The sequence below is a fragment of the Dendropsophus ebraccatus genome, chromosome 7, assembly GCF_027789765.1.
Source record: "Dendropsophus ebraccatus isolate aDenEbr1 chromosome 7, aDenEbr1.pat, whole genome shotgun sequence".
NCBI lineage: Eukaryota > Metazoa > Chordata > Amphibia > Anura > Hylidae > Dendropsophus > Dendropsophus ebraccatus.
The window spans coordinates 58,552,053-58,573,564 of NC_091460.1; the positions used below are offsets into that span (position 1 = coordinate 58,552,053).

Consider the following 21,512-nt stretch of genomic DNA (forward strand, 5'->3'; position numbering starts at 1 on the left):
CTCCACAGGCTAATTGCTATTGCTGTTCTACATGTTATTTAGAATATAAAAACATTATTTTAGGGGTTTGGAACCAATTGTCGGCATTTTAGGGATTTCATATGGGAAAATTTGCTTTGTTATAAGAGTAGATTTGGATTACAAGCACAGTCCCAGAACGAATTATGCTCATAATCTTTTCTTTTCCATCTGGAGTGGAATATGACTCTACCCTGCAAAATCTAAGCTCCTTTCTCCAACACATATAACCAGGTGCTCTCTGTGCTCCCAAATTGTAGATAGACCCCTGAGTGCTTCTATATAGCAGTTAACACCCCTGCCCCCCCATGGATCCCATTTAGTAGTTAGATCCCCACGGAGCTTCAGTATAGTAGTTAGGTCTTTCTGTGCCAGTAGTCACCTGGTAGATAGTAACCTTTAAGTAGCAGTCAACCTGTATGTAACAATTCCCCCCCCCTATTTAAGCATCCCGCTGCAGGTGATTTCCCAGTTGAAGGCCACCCTCCATGCAGGGTTAGCCCCCCCCCCCCCCCCCCCCCCAATAGTATGCTCCAATTTCTTCTATTTTATTTATACCCTGGTGAGAAAAAAAAAGCTTTTCCACCTGGCTGCAGAGTGCATGCAGTCCTTTGTGTGAAAAATGAGCAGCAGATATGCCACAAGTGACCATACCCAAAAACATACCGTCCTACTCCTAGCATACATAGACAAAATAGACGGAGACAGACAGATACACACATACACTTACATGCCACTTACATACAGACTTACACACATTTATTCTCATAATACACATACATATGGATTTAAACACAGTAATACAATACACTGGCCTCTGTGTGGGGTCTATCATGCAGGCAATCATTTCTTGTCAGAATTTTCCTTCCATCCCAGGACTTCTGTGAAGGGGTCAGGAGTAGAGACTGGAACGCAGCTAGGAGGAGGAGGGACGGGACATACAGTACAGGCAGCACTGCCATCAGTCTTCCAGGTCATCACCTGCTGTTTGGTCTCTACAGGCTGCCATGAGTCTCCAATTTCTCCTCTCTGCCCCAACAGCTGGAGGAGGAAGCTCTTGAATTCCGCATAAGAAAAATGAAGAATATGCAGCATACAATGGAAAGCTGCATGTCCTCTATTCTTATAGACAGATGTTAGAGATGAGAGCAGCTCAAGCATGCCCAAGTCCGATTGGTCGGCATTTGAATACTGTTGGCTGAAGAAGTTGGATACAACACGAGGGCGTCCGGGAAAACATGCATACAGCCTATGGCTATATCCATATTTTCCAGGACACCCTAGGGCTGAATACAACTCTTTCAGCCACCGGTATTCAAATGCCAAACAATTGGGCTCGAGCATATTGAGCTGCACTCATCTCTAGTAGCTCTTGAGGGAGGCCAAAGAAACTTTACATTATGGACCCCAGCCACATAACCAGGGAAAACTGAGTGAGTCCTTTTCCCTCCCTGGCCTGACCTTCCCTCCCCTGTCAGAATGCATAAAATCTATTCCCAACCTTAAATAGATTATACTTACAAATGAATATTATTAGAATGTCTTATAAACAGGATAACCCTCATTAAATATAATATAAGATAAACTCACAAACCACAATATCTTAGGGCCTTTTTATTAGTGCGGTAAACAGGCACTGAAAGATCAGCATTTGTTTAAGATGCCTGTTTTATGATGCCAATGTTATGCAGGCAGAGCCAGACAAGAGATTGCTGGATTGGCCTGGGTAGGCATGCATAAATGATCCTGTACAGTCAGTTAAGGAATAACCATATGCTTTTTTGATGGCTGACTGATGAGCCTTTTAAACAGGGCAATTACTAGCAACGAATATTTCTATGAATGTTTATTAGGCTGAAAATTGGCCCTTTAGAGATACTGCTGTACCCCTCAAGATAGCCATACTCATTAGATTAAAGGGAAACAGACCACACCTGACCTGGAGACAAGAGTTGCGTTGTTTCTGGAAGAAAGTGGCCATGTTTTCTTAAGATGGATAACCTCTTTAATACATGATATAACTAGTAAAGTGGTTTACAAATGGCTGCAAAGGCTGCAAAGTTGCTCAAAATTAACTAAGCTTTTAGGGGGACATTTATTAAGACTGATGTTCTCCTACACCAGTCTTAAATTAGGCCCCTTCCCCTTTTCCCTGACAGAATTCACTAAGAGACAAACGTCTCTTATTAAATCCGGCCGGCCGTGTGCCTGACCTTGCGCCGACGCACCAATTCTAGATTTGATGCAAGCAGGCATAAATTGTTATAAATGAGGTGTGGGAAGAGGCCACACCTTTTCACTACCTTGCCCCCCAAGCCATCGGGCTAGTGGGGGGTAGGGCAGGTGTATACCAGGGAGAAGGGGTGAATCTGAGCCTTCTCCCTGGCATGCACTCCAGCCATAATTTTCATTATTGTTCCTCTTAGTGTATAAAATTTATCGAAGATGGATATTTATTTAATCGGAACTATGAAGAATGATTTAATGGAGGAAACAGGGAGCACATTAATGTATTAAGGGAGCTGTTCACATTTGAACTTTACTGATGCTTCACAAATACAACGGCAGAATGGGTTGTGTGTGCCCGTTTACACTATGGAATGATTGCCGAAATTTCATGCGGAACCCCCACGCGCAGATTTGTCGCTGAATCCTGCCTGCTATCTGTCTGAATGGGAGGCCGATTCTCCCTGCGCCTCTCTACTCAAAGAATTTCCATGTCAATTCTTTGAGTGGAGAGCGGAGGTGCTCAAGCCCTCCCATTCAAACAGATAGCAGGAGGGGGTTTTGCACAGAATTTTGGCTCCAATTACATAGTGTGAATGGATCCTAAAACTGAAAAGAATTAAAATAACTGATATTTACAAAAAAGGCAAACAGATTTACCAAACAATCTGGGATCTAGCATGTAGTTAGTCAAAATATTTGTAAATTCTATGGGTAATACAGATGTGTCCTTCTTTACCTTTTCTCATGGCTCAACATATGCCCTTAGATGACCGGCTTCCCCGTACAGTCCCAAGCCTTGTCACAGGCTGCAAGTGACAGCTAAAACATCAATGTTTGAAAGAAAAGCTTGATAAAAAAAAAAAAAAAATACTTGAAGTCTGTCACCGAACCCCCTTGGCTTCCACTACCTTCCATAACACTCTGTCAGAAGATGTACATGCTATATGTGCTATGTGACTTGTAACCTTTTGAGGGTTTTGCAAGCATATTACAACCTTGTATTGGATTTATTTGACAAATTTAAGTCCCCAGTTATATTTTAGAGAAGATAAAGGTGGAATCGTTTATATATATACATTTTTACAGATGATTTCCAATGTATTTCACATATTTTTCTACTTTAACATGTAAGCTCCATAGGAACGTTCACCATTTCATTTTGATTTATGTGCAGCTCATGTAGCTAAATTGAACATATAACCAGTTACTTCCTGAATACTGGCTCTGGCTACTGTATGTGTGTAAAGCTAATAGCTTTATAGAACCTTCATGAATATATTGATAACAGCAAGGATTCCATTTAAGAGGAAACCAGGTAAAAAAGGAGTTTTCACAAACAAACATTTTCAATCACATATAGAAAGGTGTAATTATTACTGTATGTTTTTTATAGGATACATGGCTGCAGAAAGACAAGAGTTAATCCAGATATGGGTGACATTTGTGTAACATGATAAATGGATTTAATTAGATGAATTCTTGTACTTAACAGATGTATGCTGAATTCATGCATTAGCAACATGATTAGCCATATGATTAACACTCCAATAATATTCTTAAGAGACTTGTTAAAGAGTTTTGTGAGGATTTAGCTGCCACATGCTGTCACATAGCAAAAGAAGTCCTTCACATAATAACTATATAGATGAAAATGAGAAATGGGCCCTCTAGCTGTTGAAAAACTACAATTCCCATCATGCCTGGAGAGCCAAAGGCTGTCCAGGCATGATGGAAATTGTAGTTTTTGCAACATCTAAAGGGCTGAAGGGTCCTATTCCAGCCATACAGTATGCCAAAAACTCCTTTATCAGTAGCCAGTCATCCCAAATGCATCAAGTCTTTTAAGGAAATTACTCCCAAGTCTTATATATTTGGAAATATAAAATAAAAAGTCTATCTAATCAAGTTTATCTTTTCTTTACAATTAACAATTAAAATAATTTATAAAGAACATACATTCAATTAAATATGTAGAACGACAGCCAACCTCTATTACGACTAATACAACAGTATAAGTCTAATAGCAATAATGGCAAACCTTGTTCTTATATCCAATACATGTGCCCCAGGCTTAACAAATACAACTAATGATGTCCTCCTTATATAGTATACTTAATGATCCCAAGTGTCAGATGACCTAATAGTAACGAGAGTGCAGTAGAGCACACATAGAACATTATTAAAAGCATTATGCAGCTAAGCTGAAGAAGGAGACATTTCCTAATAAAATCTCATACAAACTTTTAGAATAGAAAAGAAGTTCAGGAAACATAAAAATAAAGGTAAAAAAAAACAATAATGAAAGGGAGCCAATGTACAAAGTAACAATTGCTGGAACACCATGAAAAAAAACAAAAGGAGGGGGAATCTTGCCACAGAGCTTACTATCAGGAAGAGATGATAGGTTGTGTTCATTAGTTATAGTGATGATTGTACATACAGTGGGGAACCATACCTAAGACTGGGTTCACACCTGCATTCTATTGTTCTATTATGGTGTCTTTCATATTACTGGACAAAGCATTACAAGATCTTTGACTGGTTCTGCTGCAGAGTCTCCTAATGGAAGTTCATATTACAACACAGTTTAAAGGTGAATTCCCATCTCAAAAAGTTGTTCTATATCCACAGGAGAGTGGATGTGAAGCTGACCACTGGACCACTGGGATTCCTATGGCCAACAAGAACAGGGGAAAAAATTGCCCAAAGAATCAAGGTTACCAAACACTGACAAGCGTTAAGGGGATAACTACTTAGATGGGATACCTCAATATCTATCACTCATTCTATATTTGTGTCAGCACTAATATAAAGACAGTTGTGGAGTGGTCTTGGGTTTCACAATGTTTTGTAGCATTTTTGCTATGTTTTTGTTGTTTTTTTTGTGTAAGTCAAACAGTGAGATGTTATTTTAAAGTCTATAGAACATTAGTAAAATGTCCAAATACACAGCAGTTTTGTTGGTATTTTGAGGGGTTTGTAGTGATTCTTTCCAAAGGCAGAATGCTTCAAAAAGTAGGGCTTCAAAAAGTTATCAGCTGTGGCCACACATTGCAGTTGTATTGCAGTTTCATTACAGTATGGTTGCAGTATAGATCCAGTTCTGCTTCATCACAGTAAAAAAAAGCTTCTGCAGTACCCAAACAGTACTGTAATACAACTGCAATGTGTGAACATAGCCACAGTGTAAAATAAGGCAGCATTTCAGTGTATTACTGCCAGTCCTGACATGTACAGTAGGTAGGTAGCCTTGTGGGCTTAAAGGGGTGAAATAAAAATAAAAAAATCGCAGCACAGCTAGGGGTGTAAAAATAATTAGCAAGTTATATTCACCCATCTTGGTCCCCTGCTGCTGCGCTAAAGCTCCTGGACCCCCACGGGTCTTCTCCATCTCCTGGTTCCTGTTATGCCACCTTACCACAGGAGCTGCCCGCTTGGCTTACAAATGGGTGGGACACCCCAGCAGCCATTGACTGGCTGATTGAGCAGTTTCGGTATCACAGTATCACAGAAACCAGGAATTAAAGAGCGTCAGCATGGTGGTTGCGAAGGGCTTGATGGGTGAATATACCCTTTTTAACTTTTTTTAAATTATTTTTACATCACTCCCTGCTATCTTGGAATTTTTTATTTTGCCTAGATAACCTTTAAAACTGATGCAGGAAAGCAGATGTATTGTACTTATCTGAAACTGGACTAATACTATTTTCAAGGCAAAACCTTTACAGCTGAGGTTATAATGTAGATACAGCACAGTATAAAGCTTGGAGATGGAATTAAGTGATTGTAAAAAAAAAAAAAAAACAGCTTCAAGTCACTAGATCAACACTTAAAGGTAGCACCCCGTTTTTTTTTTTTTTTTTTTACAGTTAAAAGGGTTTTCAGGGGAAATATAAAACTATGCCTACTGCCTTTCTATGCAGTAAAATAGTACACATGCCCATACTATATATATATATATATATATATATATATATATATATATGTATCACTCCTAGCTCCCCTGCTGTTTGGCTGAGCAGACAGCAAGAATCCATTGAATGCCAGAAGAACACAGCTCAGACAAGAAGATCGTACAGCCGAAGCAGTGGGGGAAGCGGGGAGGGAGTGTAAGCATGGCCCTGTTTATTCTTTTACTTTAAGGGGAAGCAATAGGAACAGTTTTATATTTCCCTGGAAAACACCTTTAAATGTCATCAGTTTGGGATAAAACAGTAAGAAATGTGTAGTCTACAGCTCTGATCCCCCGCTGCTTCTCTTCCAAGGTTGCTGCACAGCACTTCATGGTCGATGACTCGACACAAGGAAGTGCCCTGTCAGCCAATAAAAGACTGAGATGCGTCACCACTGCGGCCAGTGACTGACTGAGTAGGCACTTCCTCGCATCAAGGCAAAGACCACAATGGATTGTGCAGAAGAACTTGGCACTGTTGGAATGGCCACAGATGTCAGGTTAACAGACATTTTTTATTGTTTTAACCCCAAACTGAGGACATTTTACCCATTAAAAGAATTCTCTGGACCACCTTTTAAGCTACCAAACAATGTACAGTATCTTAATGCATAAGCATAATTTCAGACATATAAAATGCTATTAAAGGGTCAAACCTGGAATGATACATCCTAGAGCACAGTCTACAAACTTTTAAATACCATTGCCAAAGTATATCAATGCTAAAAGGAAGAATGAATCTACACTGCACATACTCATACACTGCAGCAGACTCTCTGACCAGCAGATGATTTCATTCTATTTCAAAGAGGTCACCAAATTAAATTTACATTTCACACATTAACAATTTCAGATTCCCTACTGTTACATTGCTACCAAACAATGTAATGCTCAACTTCTAATCACTATTGGTGAGTGTAAATGACATGAACAATACTGGTTCCCCACTGTCCGTAATAATCCAAGAGCTCTTTACGAGATTTGCAATTTTAAGATTGCTAGATAAAAATGATCAAAAATAGACAAAATAAACGAATTGCTAATTACCCCAAGAGTGAATGTACAGTACAGATGTAGCTGAATATTGGCAGCTAACAGAAGTGTAATTTAATGATACACTTAGCTCTGCTAAGTGAAGATGCATACAGAGTATGGTGAGTAAGCAAAATAATGGGCAAGTTTCCTTGTCGGTTTCCTACTGTTTACCAGCAGTATTAGCTTCCTTGGTATATATCTCGTATACCCATTTTTATTAAAGTTGTCTGAAGTGAAATATTATTTCTCTAGTATTTCAACAAAGTGTGTAGAAGTTCTGGATTCATAGTCAAGTTTATTGGTTCTTTCCCTGTGATCTTTTACAAGCACAATGGGATCAGCATCCTGTTCCATAGCTATTTCATATCAGCTGGAGATTTACAGCACACATGCGCCTGCATTAAATCTATGTATTGCATATTAGAAGTAATCACGTATATCTGGAATCCTAAAAACCTTACCTCCTAATCCAGGCCTGAGACGGTTATCATATCCATCCAGGAGTCTGTCTAAAATTCTTGTGAATATGGTGATGTTATTTTTTGCATCATCATCCACACTACTGTCTGCTAACACTTGCCTAGAAAGAAATAAATACATATAGAGGGTTAACACTTGGAAAATTGTCCAACATATAACACAAAAGTAACATTATTGCTGTAGGATGATTTTGCAAATTGGTTTTGACACCAATAACCTTAGTCTAAGGTGTGGTAATGTTTGTTTTATCGTAATATTATTTGTATGACACAGTATATGCTCATGAATGGAAGTTGTATTGGCCAATACCACAAAATAATTCAAATTATAGTCAGTATTGATCATGTATGGAACTTTACTGGGGCATTGACTATTACAGAAGTGTATCTGTTACGGTATAAGGCAAAAAATGGAAGTATAAAGTTGAAGTGATACATTTGCTGCTGTTCCAACAGAAGAGAATTTATGAGGATGAAGATAAATCTAGAGATTTTGATCATTTGGAATAAATAAGGATTAGTATTTATCAGGAATAGAAACATTATTGTTTGGTAAAGTATTTGTACATATGGGATAGCTATTTAAATTTCATTATATAATCAAAATGAATAATTAAAAAAATGAATAAAAGAGTAAATTTCAGTACTAAACAATACGTCTAGCTATGGAATATATAGAAATAGGCGTATTTGATGATGATATCATTATTATTATTATTATAATTATTATTACTACTACTATTACTAATAATAATAATAATATACTGTAGATAAATTACATTATGCAATAATTATCTTATTACTATAGTTTACAGACAGTCATACCAACTTTACTTTGTTATTTAACCATCCAATAAGTTGCGTCAATGTACAAAATACCAGAATTTAAAAATAGGGGGCTTGCAAAAATTATCATTGATGTATACGAAAAAAGACATGGTAGTCTATGCTGAACCGTAATAAACACTAATTACGTTTAATGTTCTGGCCGCAGCTGAGATATTTTTGGCATTTTTAAAGCAATTGAGCAGTTCATAAAGCCTCATGAAAAAGGAGTAAATTATCCCCTTTGCTAAATATGTGTAAGGAACATTGCAGATAAATATAAGCTGTAACACAAAGAAAACACTTGCTATGTATTTATGTTGCCATTATAAACCAACAAAACAATGAGCAAAAAAGTTGCCTAATAAAAGCAGCCACTGTTTGTGTTGGAGCTGGCATTGTACACTAGCGCCACCTAGAGGTCCTTAGAATAGATTGTCTACTTTTCCAGGGAAAGACTGTTTCTAATAAATACTATAGTAACGTCACGTTGCATGTCAGTAACTCCAGGCAGTGTCCTTTCCTTGCACGTTTATACATTGCATACAGATAAATAAAGTTAGTGATGCATGTGTAGACTGGTTGTTGTAGCCAATAATGCTATCAGAAGATAATGAACACCGGACTCAATAGGAATGACTGTTCCTGAGAGATGAAACAGCTAGCGGGCTTTGTGTACTTGTAACACTACTGAAGCCCCTATTCTTTAGAGTAATGTGACTTTCCCCAGCATAGTGCTCCAATAAGTCCTCTATTGCTAAGAGTCAGTGTCAGATATGTTCTCATTAAAATACCAGCAGCTAAACTAACCCAGCAGGTGATCAACCCAATGCCACACAATAAGCTCACCTTGATGACTCCCACAGCACAATGGTCAGGAACAGGAGGACTAGTTGTCTTCTACAAAACAGCAGTTTACTATCCATTGTGGCTCCAGATAGATTTTATAACAGGAAACCTGAGACAGAGAGAATTAATATTATTATTATTATTATTATTATTATTATTATTATTACTTGCAGAGCATGCAGAGAGCAGGGTCCAGCTGACTATTCATAGTCTCACTATGTGCAGGAAGAAAGTCCATGTGTGTTATGGTCACTCTGGCTTCTGCATAGGGACCATGCATGGAGAGAATACACAAACTTGGGTTCTCCAGTCCTGGTTTGGAAGGACTATTAGAAGATCCATAAGGACAAACTCTCATAGCCCCCTGTGCATCCCCCTGGACCATAACACTGCTCCGATCTTACCTGGAAATCCTCAGTCCCAGCACCATGTGCTGTCCCACTTGACAGCAGGCTCCTTGCTAACCACTAGCCTGCCTTACACATGTACACTACACAGGAGCACAGGGACCAGAGGGAGCACAGGGACTGGCAGGAGCAGAGAGCCAAGTGGACATGCCGGAGCAGGGGAGCCATGGAGCCCAGCTATGGGAGCAATGGATACTACAATGTAGAGCAGGGATCCGGCTAGACACAACCAACAAGCTGAGGCTCCGGCATCTCCGCTAAGTTCTCCCAATCCACCAGACACAATGGGGACGGGTCTCCTCCACAGAGTCTTATTGTTGTCTACCTGGATAGGATGCCGGGGATGGTGCCAGCCCGGAGCCTGCAGAGGATGCTGGATTTGCAGGTGCAGAGAAGCTGCAGTAGCTGAGATACATCCAGATCCTGGCTGCTATGAATGGAGGAGGGTCTGCGGCGGGAGCGAGCACTGATGCTGATGCTGAGGGCGGGCGCGCGCTCCGGTCTGGCGGCCACGCGCCTTGCACTGGGAGTCCCCTCAGTAGACGAGGATGGAGAGAGGCAAGAAAGGAGCTGCACACGGTGGACGTAGGATTATGATATGATGCTATGTCTATGCATCTCTTAGATCTGCAGGATGCTGGGGGCTTCTCCATCCATCTCCTACACCCCTGCACCCCATCACATCACTAAGCTGCTGTGACCCTATAGGAAATAGCATTTCTGTAAAAAGTTGCATTCTTCCATTGTTACATAACTATCTCATTAGCAGTCTGTGAAGCTGGTGTTGTGCAATGTGCACTCTATGGGCTATTGACTGCAATTCGAGGTCTGGATCTGGCAGGGAAATAAAGCATTCAGCCCCCTAACTGCATGGCCCCCTATTAGGAATAGACAGCATTATCTAGGGGATAGGACAGGAGGGGGTCTTGGTTTCAGTAGTTGTTGGTCGTGTCTTCTCTTATTGCAGGTAGTAAGTATTCTGCATAGACCGACTCACTATCAGGATCTCTATAAATGCAGGTATTGTAACGCTGTGTGTTCCAGTCCTCCCTGCTGCAGGATAAATATTCTATCTCATTGTCCATTTAACCTTTCCGTATACTGTAGATATAGTTTGGAAGCTATCGTCCTAGTTCTGCAGTGTTACCGTAACACTCGAGCCATTGCTAAAAATCCACTTATCTCTTCCATTTTTCTTGCCTCTCCTATTCCATGTATCATCAACATGCAGTCAGCACCTGTGCGTCTACTCTTCATGGTGATTGACTCCCTACAGACATTCTGCAGATGTAAAATATTAGCAAGATAAAGGCTTGCCGAGGATATTTCTTGTTTTTGACAGAACACGGTACAGATGACTAAATTTATTGCAGTGCAGTTAGTTTCTGTCAAGAAAAACACTAAGCAATTCCACTACCATACATGTAGCTATAGCTATAGGTCTAAATATACTACCCATTTATATAAACATGACCATTGTGTAACTTAGGATCATTGTTACATATATTACAATAATAAAGCCAAGCTCTCTATTCCTGCATCTTTTTTCACGAGTACACTCTTCTGAGATCCTGACATGTGTGGTTTCTAAATAACAAGATTTATATGGCGCACTTCTCTTTGAAAATGACACCTATAGAAGTCTGTGGCACCATATTGCACCACTCTATGCATCATTTCAAATAGGGGCATGTCTTTAGATGTTGTTTGTATCAGAAGAAGAATAATTCACATGTCACATGAACAGCAGGGACAGAGCATACCGTATGGCAGCTTCCGTCCACCAGGAGTAGCTCACCACTGCACACACGTATAGCACAGCAGGAAAAGAGCATACGGTATGGTGGCTTCCGGCCACCAGGGGGAGCTCACCACTACACACTCGTTTAGCACAGCAGGGACCGAGCATACGGATTGGTGGCTTCAGGCCACCAGGGGGATCTCACCATAGCACACTTGTATAGCACAGCAGACACAGCGTACGTTATGGGGGCAGGCGATGGGGTAAAGTCAGACAGTGTTTAGATTAAGGGTAACTTGCCTTGTCTTTATATTACACAGGTACACATTAATTGTATGCAGTATTACATTTCTCCTAAGGCTGCACCAAAAAATAAATTTTTAGTAAGACATTGTATAAAGGGGTAGCCTCTTCAAGTCTCTTAACCCAGGTTTACACAAGCAATTCCCTTCATAAGTAGTAAACAGATCTGCAATACATCCATAATTACTGATAATATTGAATCCATAAGCCATAAGTAGTAGAGTGGAGATGGATGCAAACACCTTCAATCCTGGATAGCACAGCCTACCATCATAATTCTGATTCAATTCTGAAACAGTGTGTAAAGAAGGAAGAGTAGTCCTTGTCAGCTAAGGCTATGCTCACGCAACATATCTTTTGTATTAATCATGGCCGTTGTTGCCGATTTGCAATGGCCATGATTAATACAAAAAATACATTGCCATAGAAGTCAGAGGAATCAGTGTATACACATAGCATACACTCCGGACGGGATTCCAACATGTCAGTTTTGTGTGGCCGCTAGTCATTGAACAGTGGCCGCACAGACTTGTCAGTTCACACAATGGAGAGTGCGGCTCCGTCTGGACTCCCCATTGTGTGCAATGGTAAATTGGGATGCGGGACACACAGATGTTCCCGCATCCGAATTCACCAGAAAACAAGTTTACTGCAGTACCTGCCGGGATAAACTTCACTGACACCAGCCGTTCTGTGTCTTAGGATATTTGAACCTGGCCTAAAAATGTAGAAGAATAAAAAAATGATTTAACAGATGACTAAACTTTTTTTTTTATTACCAAAAACATACGCATATAGGTTCAGGCCACATTCACTATAGGGAATTCACATTTTTGCACCCATTGTGCTGTGAATTGTCCAAGCCTGACCGCAGGTCTATAGACTTGAACTGACAGCATAATAAATTCATTAGACCCAGGTTTGGGTTAGGAAAACTAGGCAAAATATGGTTGTAGGAATGCATCTTTATTATACTTGGGTTAAAGTCATGGATTCGCAGCGAATTTAGCAAAACTTGATGAATTAAATTTTTGCTAAATTTGGTAAATAATCACAAAAAGTTTAGTTCACCTGTCTGTACTCCCCCAGTGCCCCCTTCTGTGTCTTCAGCCTGCTCAGGCAATCACCGACTAAAGGACAGCACTATGGCCAGTGATTGGCTGAGCAGGCCGTTACTCTCAAGACACAACAGTGACAACCCACTGATCCAATCACTGGTCCGCTCTCAGTTAGTGATTGGCTTAGAGTGAGAACTCACTCGGCCAATCACTGGCCGCGACTCTGTCCCTCAGTCAGTGATTGCCTGAGTGGGCTGAAGGTGGCTAAGGACACAGAAAAGGAAACTGGGGGAGGACGGAAAGGTATGTAAAGATTTGTAAAATTCGGTTACGAAGTTCGCAAATTTTGCAGTAAAAATTTGTGAACATTGCGAACCGAATTTCATCTCTAATCACAATGTTTGGAAGGTGAAATGGGGTAATAACACACAAGAACCCATTAGGAATGTCTGGTGACCAACTTACAAAAACTTAGTTTGATTTAGAATGTGATTTGCTGCTATGTTGGTGCTAACCAATTACAGTATGGGGAGAATTTATTAATGCTGTAGTCGTATTTACCGATGGTCTTCTAGGCATGTTGCATTTACTATGTGCAACAAAATAACATAGATCGAAAAGACATACCCCGCAAATTATACCTATGTCTTTATTTTCAGGAGATGTTGCAGAGATGGTTATATTTTGTACCGTATTCTTTGCCTTTATAAATAGGTCATTGTCATTTGCTGCAGCATCTGTGCAGTTATGGCGGCAGGAAGGCTCACCCTTGGAGCTATGCAACCATAGGTAGTGAACAGGGGCTTCTATAGGGAGGCAGCTGTGCAATTCTAATTGATGTAAATGAGACCATGTGACCATTACACAGACAAGTCCCCATGCATAATACAGATTGGTTTCCTGTGAAAAGTGTAGAGCGTAAGGTGTGATTTTTGAGAGAGACCTCAGCATTTCTTGCCTGTGCATGATGACATGGCACTGGTATAGTGGCATGAGAAATAGAGAGCTGGAACAGCAGAGACATTGGCAAGTAGACTATGTGCTGAGCTGTGACAAGTGATGTGCGAGAATTTGAGGCTGCGGGGACAACTTATGTGACAGCTGTTGGGTCGTGGAAATTAGTGTGTCATACGATAGTGACAGGGCTGTGGTAGTGGACGTCATCTACAGAGAGTTCAGGGAGGGCATCTAAAGAGACAGCTGAGGCCAGAGGGCTTCTGGCGTGGGAGTGTGACATCTGTAATATCTCAGCAAGTTGCACATGGAAGGTATGGAGGTGAATGGGCAGATATCAAAATGTGCATTTTCTTGCATCTTCTCAGAATGTTTGTGTTTACTATGTGTAGTGTGTATTTACAATATAAATACAGGATATATATACATACATATTTGTAATATGTGAATTTTCTTAATATGTGCATTTTCATACACATGTAGCTTTATGACTGGTTTGCTGTTTTTACGCTTTGTTATGCAGCTTTCAAGAGATGAATTTGGTTGCCATGTTGCTTTAAAGATTAATCTCTATTTGAATTGGCAACCTGGCATTTGGTAGGGACATCCATAGTATAGTAATGGCTAAGGCTTATCCTATTTTCCAGGGTAATTTTCATAACCTAGGGACACATTTTGCAAACTTGTCCTATTTATTTAGTTTATTGAATTTATAGAGACATTCAGATGATACAGATTATTTACAACTGCAATCCGGGTTGCTTTAAAAATAAAAATGTAGTCATTAGCCATGATCCCACTCAGTTGCATTTTCAAAAGCTCCTAGTCCTGTTCACTGCTGCTCTATGTTTCCTAATAGCCACGATGACCCATCTCAGCCTCAGCCATTTCCTACAGGGTTAGTATGTAAGAGCAGTAGGGGGAGCTGGGAGTTGGAAAACATTTTTAAACAAAATGTTATATGAGAATAAATGTATTGATTTTTTTAAGATCTACTGCATTTAAGACAAGTCATACTCAAATATTACTTATCCTAAAGGAGAGGTCCGACGATTCAAAAAATTTGACAACCAGGGATGGGAGGAACATAATAAACAACCACTACTTACCTCTCCCGGTGGCTGTGAATCACTGTGTCAGAGGCTCTGGGACCAGCACCTGAAGGCTTCCCCCCCATGTTTCGATGTTGTCACGACTTGAATAGCGGCCACACAACACTGACAGCTCACACAATGGAGAGTGCGGCTCTGACTGCACTCTCCATTGTGTGCTATGGTGAATTGGCATCATCCCAATTCCGCAAAAATGAAGATTATCCGGCCGGTACTGCAGTACTGGCAGGGAAGATCTTCACTGACACCGGCTGTTCTGTGACACTTTCACATAGTGTGAACCTGTCCCTAAACTTAATAAAGAGCAACCAAAGCCTTATAAAGAACACCCAAAGAGGTTACCTATCGTGAAATTATAGCAAATCTGTTAGCTATGTCATCATTACCTGATCAGGATAATATTAGAATGATTTGCTTAGAATAATTTGATTGACTGACATTTGCCAGAAGTTTTATTTAGTATTTTACTATGTAGCACATAATTGTACATTTTTTTTCTATGGCCCAAGTGCATAAATTTACATTTATCCACATAAAACTTCCTTTGCCATTTCTCTGCCCAAGCTTCAATCTTGCCCAAATCCCTCTGTCATATTATATTATTTTCCTTTGTGCTGATTTTACCAAGTTTCATATCATCTGCAAAATTCAACCCTGTAACCCCTACACAAGGTCACCCATAAACATATTAAAAAGTAACAGCCTCAATAAAGACCCCTGCAGTACCCTACATATAACTGTGACCCAATCCTGGTATGTTTCATTATGAGCAATTTATTCCTAATCTAACGTGTTGTAGTTCAGACACATTGTTAGGTTTTTGTCCCTGACCTTGTGTTACGTCCTCTAATGGAATCCCTATTGGGTTCAATACTTTGACTGAGTAAATCCAAAATGTTCTTTCTCCTCAGCCTTTCATGTGTAGATTTTCTTTTGTGCTTTGGATCATTGTTTCTGTGAATAACTCAATTACACTTCAGCATAAAAACAGATGACCAGATGTTTCTTATAAGAATTTAGCAGCATTATTGACTGAGGAATGATGTCCTTACTGCAGACTATTGCATACATTTTTTATGCCAGACCTTACCAGACTAGAGCTGGCCAAAGAGTCAGATTTTTCCTAATTTTTCCAAAGAACAATATTCCAAAGGTTTATAGATAATCCATGAGCAAACATCAGACAAACAACAATGTAATTCCTGCTAATCTCCCTAAATCACTTATGGAGAAGTGAATCTTATAACTCCTGGTTGGCACAGTTTTCTCCATCAGAAGATTATGTCACTAACGGTAGTTGTAATGATTAAAATGGCTTCATAACTGTAGAATTTTATGCCAACAACCTTTTTTTTCTTATTCTTTCTGGAATTTTCTTTCATTGGGCATTCCGGTGATCTTTAGGGGATCAGGAGTGGGTAGCCATATTCCATTATATGAGCACGTCTTCATAGCTTATGCGATAAGGGTTTGTCTGAAGGCAGACTATGCCTACAATTAACAATAGGTAACACTTTAAGGCTATGTTCACACATGGCAAGAACATTGAACATGTCAAACAACATCCGATGTCTCACATGTTCACCCATCCGATACTGCAGTATCGTCCAGGTGAACATCACTTCATTTTGATTGGAATGCGGGTACATTTGTATGTGCCCACACTCTATTTAGCCTTAGAGCACAATGTAAAGTATGGCCGGGAACTGTACTTTACACTGTGTGCGTCCGAACAAAATAGACCTGTGAATTATTTTGTACGGCCACCAGCCGCAGTGTATACAGCGAATATACACTACGGCCGTTGTTCCATACACACTATTGTGATTTCACACTGTCAACAAACAGCGTCCGTTGTTGCAACCTGCCACAACGGCTGTTGTTTATTGCAAAAATGTGTTGTGTGTATGTGGCCTTAAAGTGTGTTTACGTATTTTCCTCAGGTACAATGGCATTTACATAAACAAACAAATATCACCGGTGGACTGAATGCACTGAATGCAAATTGAAACTGCGTATTCTAAATCTTTTTTATGATGCTTTGGTCTGAATGCTTAATGGGCTAAAACATAAAGTGCTGCTATTTTTCATTATTTTTGATTCATTGGGTATTACATGAATTCCGCCAACATCACTCTCATTCTACTTCATTAATATTCTGTCTCGTTCTTGACTATTGGCATGGAGTAATTGAATAGAAGAGATAAAAAGGCTGTGTTACCCAACCATTTGTATCACATCTCATGGGTCAGCTATGCTGTTTGTATTTCTATATTCTAGGTCTTTGTCCATACTGTGCACTTCTCACAGTTGTATTTCTCACATTTCATACTCTATAAAAGTCTTTTGTAGAGAATGCACCTGTTTAGCTTAGGTATAAAATTGGTCCTCGGGGCTTTTGAAAATACGAGCAGCTTTAATATTATTAGCCAATTAAATAAGGATGTTTTCCTAAAGCCTCAAACACACAACGGTATTAAGGGGCCTTAAAAACTGCTAGCCATTACAGAACTATAATAACGCATTGAAAGGAGTTTATGGGGCCTTATTATATCTTCATATACCCCTGACAGAGGTATACAACAGTCAACAAATTGTGTCATTCTACATCAGATGCTGGTTTATCCCTATTCTTACAAGCAATCCCTATTCTTGTTCTAAAGAAGAACACCAATAACTAAAATAAAACAGTTAACGTTAGACTCAAGGAGAACAATACAGAAAAGGCAGACATTGAACTGTACTAGCTATTGTAACATATATGTATAAACTTGAACTTGTATTTACCTGTCTTCTATGTCATCTATTATTAATAGTCAGTAACAGTCTACTGGTACTGCACACAGCTAAGCCACTTGCTATGAGGCTGTTCAGTGGCCACATGGGCATAAAAGAACATTTTACATAATATCCCTAAATGAGGATTAACTGCCTTGTTTTGGATATGTAATGGAACAAAACTATGAAAATAATGTCTGCATTAAGAAGGTCTTGCTGTGGTTTCACATAATGGAACTGCATGGATATTTTTGTCATAATATCATAGTTAAAAGGGCATTCCCATTTCTGGGAATGATAAAAACCATAAAGAATGTTAAAGGACTATATAAGGTTCAGGAGGGAAGTCTTTTTAGAAAATAACTAGAAGACTTATGTTTAGATATGTTGTCTGACCGCCTTGTGCCCTAACCAGTTCAACGAGTGCCAGGTTGGGTAGTATGAGCCCCAGGACTTTACAACTGGGCATAGCAGACTCCCTGAAACTTCCCAGAAGAGCTGTGCAAACACTAGGATACGTCAGCTTTTCCCGCTATTTGTCCTACTGGGGTCAGTATCTAACTGTAGTGGTTATTGCCCTTGTGTTTTAGGAGGATCCCAGATATGGACAAGGTTTTCCTCCTCCCAAGGGGTTCTGGCACTGCATGCTAGCAGGTTACTTGCATTGAAGGAATCTGTAGTTTCTGTGGTCCCTGATAAGAGTCCTGGCCTAAGCCAGGCCTGGCTTCACTGCAGCAGGAACTCTCTCAGTCTGTATGTCTCTCCACTGCTACTAACAAAAGACTAGTAGGACCCCACACCAGGAACTAACCTCCTTTTTATGGTGGAAAAACTAAGCTGTGTGGTGATTGTTGGTCTGTGGAAAAAGGAGATTGAAGAAGCATGATAGGTGGAAAAAGTCATGGAAAGAGCTTTTACCTGTGACAGGATAAAACAGAATATGTGACCAAAACAGTTAACCCATTCCACCTTTAGCTGTGCTTAATACATACCATATAATAATACAGACAGTGGCACCTAGTGGGGATAATACATACTGACATCTCCTTCATCCCCTTTGTGCGACACTTGACCGAGATATTGAGGTGTACAGCAGCAGCTTATTTTACTGTGTGTTTTTTTAATTTTTTAATTAAAAAATTACTGTAATGGCCTGATGGTAGTGCATGCACTTTATTTACTGTACTTCATAGTGTGGCAGACTGTGTCATTAAGAAAAGAAAAAAAAAAAAGAGTAGGGATGGTAAGTGTCCCAAATATAGTCATCAGCTGGCAACATTCAGGCCATTGAAGTGAATGGAACCATTACTGTGCACCTTAAGGTCATGTTCACATGGCGTGGGTGACATGGCTGGGTCACGGAACAGCCGGTTTCTGCAAAGATCATTCAGGCCGGTACAGAAGTACCAGCCGGATGATCTTGGCGGCCTCAGAGCTCTGATGCGAGCGCATCCATGCACTCCGCATCAGAACTCCACATACCCCACTATGAAGCTTGCGGCCGGACCCGCTGACATGGCGGCCATAGAAAACTGATATGTCAGTTGTTTGCGGTGCCGCGAAGGATCCCAGACGGAGGGTATACTATGTGTATATTCGGCCGGGATCCCATAGGCAGAAATTAACATATTTTTTTCGTATCAGCTACGGCCGTTGTTGCAATCGCCAACAACGGCCGTAGAAATACGTAAAAATACATTGTGTGAACATAGCCTAATGTATGTCGGCATCCCTTTTTTGTCATGTTGTTGACGTATACCCGGGATGTACTGTATAGCCTTCATGCTGTGTGGACCCAGTCTTAGCAGCTTTCAGGCTGTTACAAAACAACATGAAGTCTACAGGGCATGTTTCCAGTGATTGCCAGTCTTTACTCTTGAGATGGAAGAAATTATTTCTACATGTGAGATCAGAAGACAGATTTTTGAAGCCAAAGCCAGGAACAGATTATAAACAGAGAACAGGTCATAAAGGGAAGACTTAGATTTCTCCTTTTTTCAAACCCATTCCTGGCTTTGGCTTCAAAAATCTGTCAGATATATAAAATATTTGTGTGTGCAAAATGACTCTAAGATGCTTGAAGGTGCATTCACATTGTTATGTAAATTTTCTATTGAGAGCCAGACAAATGCCTTGTAGGGGTATTCTTATCATGAAAAGTGTGTGTAAAATGAATGACGCACCAATGTGCTGAGCTTGCCATTGTTTGGATGACCCATAGAAAATAAATGGAGCATAGACATGTGTCCTTATATCTGCTAGGTATGCCTTATCTTTGAGATAATGTGGGAAAAAAATGTTTGTCAAATCAACTGTTGTGAGAAAGTTGTACGGATTTCTAAATGATTTTCGATTTAAAATCAAATATTCCAATACTTCTTTTTAGCTGCTGTATGTCCTGCAGGAAGTGGAGTCTTGATTCCAGTCTGACACGGTGCTCTCTGCTGCCACCTCTGTCTGTGACAGGAACTGTCCAGAGCAGTAGCAAATTCCCATAGAAAATCATTGAACCAGAAAATCTTCAATGCCTTGGACAGTTTCAGTCACTGATAGAGGGGGCAGCAGAGAGTTGATTTGAATTTTTTTCCACCAGAGTGCCTCTTTAAGTGAAAAAAAGTGCTTGTAATCTTTATACTATTATTCATTTTTAGACTCTTCTCTTCTTATCTGCTTTTATCTTCTGTGTAATTGTATTGGCCTTTAGAATAAAATGTATGCAACACAATTAACTGCATAAATACAGAACCCACTAAAATCTGCAGAAATACATCCCACAAATTATATATTATATGGTAAATTAGTCCGTGCCATAAATAAAACTAATCCCTATTGTTGCCCCTAATGTCAATGTAAAAGATTTTCTTACTACTTCCACATTTCATCGCAAGTTTATAGTGAATGGTGACTTCCCCATCAAAGCCATGTAAATAGCATGTGAACAGAATATCCTCAAATCCCATCCAATTTGTGGTTTCTGTAATACTTTGAGCATTTTCCACATGTCATTTTGCGGTGATAGAAAATCCACAGTATATCCACCACATGTGAACATGTAACGAGCATAACGGTTACTGTATATATAAAGTTTACAATGCTGAATACAAATTTTTACTCTTCTTATAAGTATTTTACTTTATTTTACTATACATTAATATTTCCATTCATTATGGCATTGGTAACGTGTTAAATAAGTTTAACAAATTTTATTCCCACATAGCGTATGTTTTGTCAAAAGAACTTCCATTTTCTGCTGTTAAAAAAGAGACTGTCTAGAGGAGAATTAGCATGCAAGGCTTTGATTGCTATGCTTAATAAGGCACTTTTGCAAGTTTCTAGGATATTTGTAATTTAAGCCTTTGGAAAAGCTCTGGGAATCATTGAATTTTGGTGTCTTCTGATTAAACAGAATAAAATTACCTTTTTTTGCCTAAAGAAAAAGTTGAAAGAAAATACGTGCAGTTATTATTCACATGGTAAAACTAGTAAATCTATGATGTCGCTTTCATAAGTGCAGGATGGCACCTTCTTTTTGTAGTGCGGTCAATTGCCATTACGCAAAATAGTATGCATTTAAGTATAAAAAAATTAAAAAAAACACACAACTAAAAGCACTTATAAAATACAAAAACTGCAATGGTTAAAATTCATAGTGTTTTCTTCCAAGAATTAAAAAATGCTAAAAAAGGTTCATGTGAAATGTTTCTTAAATTGAAGTAACACTGTCACCCCCTTTTTGCATTCTGACTTCTCTACACAGGAGTAAAGGGTAAAT

At 39.5% G+C, this 21,512-nt stretch overlaps 1 protein-coding gene across 1 annotated transcript in view; it reads right to left on the bottom strand.

The window, feature by feature from the left end:
- Window positions 1-10,206, bottom strand: part of LOC138796818 (gamma-aminobutyric acid receptor subunit alpha-2-like) — a 132,550-nt gene extending 122,344 nt beyond the window's left edge. The window contains exons 1-3 of the mRNA XM_069976520.1: window positions 10,120-10,206; window positions 9,388-9,496; window positions 7,696-7,814 (exon numbers count right to left, since the gene is read on the bottom strand). Coding sequence (XP_069832621.1) covers window positions 7,696-7,814; window positions 9,388-9,464 — 196 coding nt within the window. The 5' untranslated portion in view covers window positions 9,465-9,496; window positions 10,120-10,206. The remainder of the gene's footprint in view (window positions 1-7,695; window positions 7,815-9,387; window positions 9,497-10,119) is intronic.
- Between the last annotated feature and the right edge of the window lie 11,306 nt (window positions 10,207-21,512).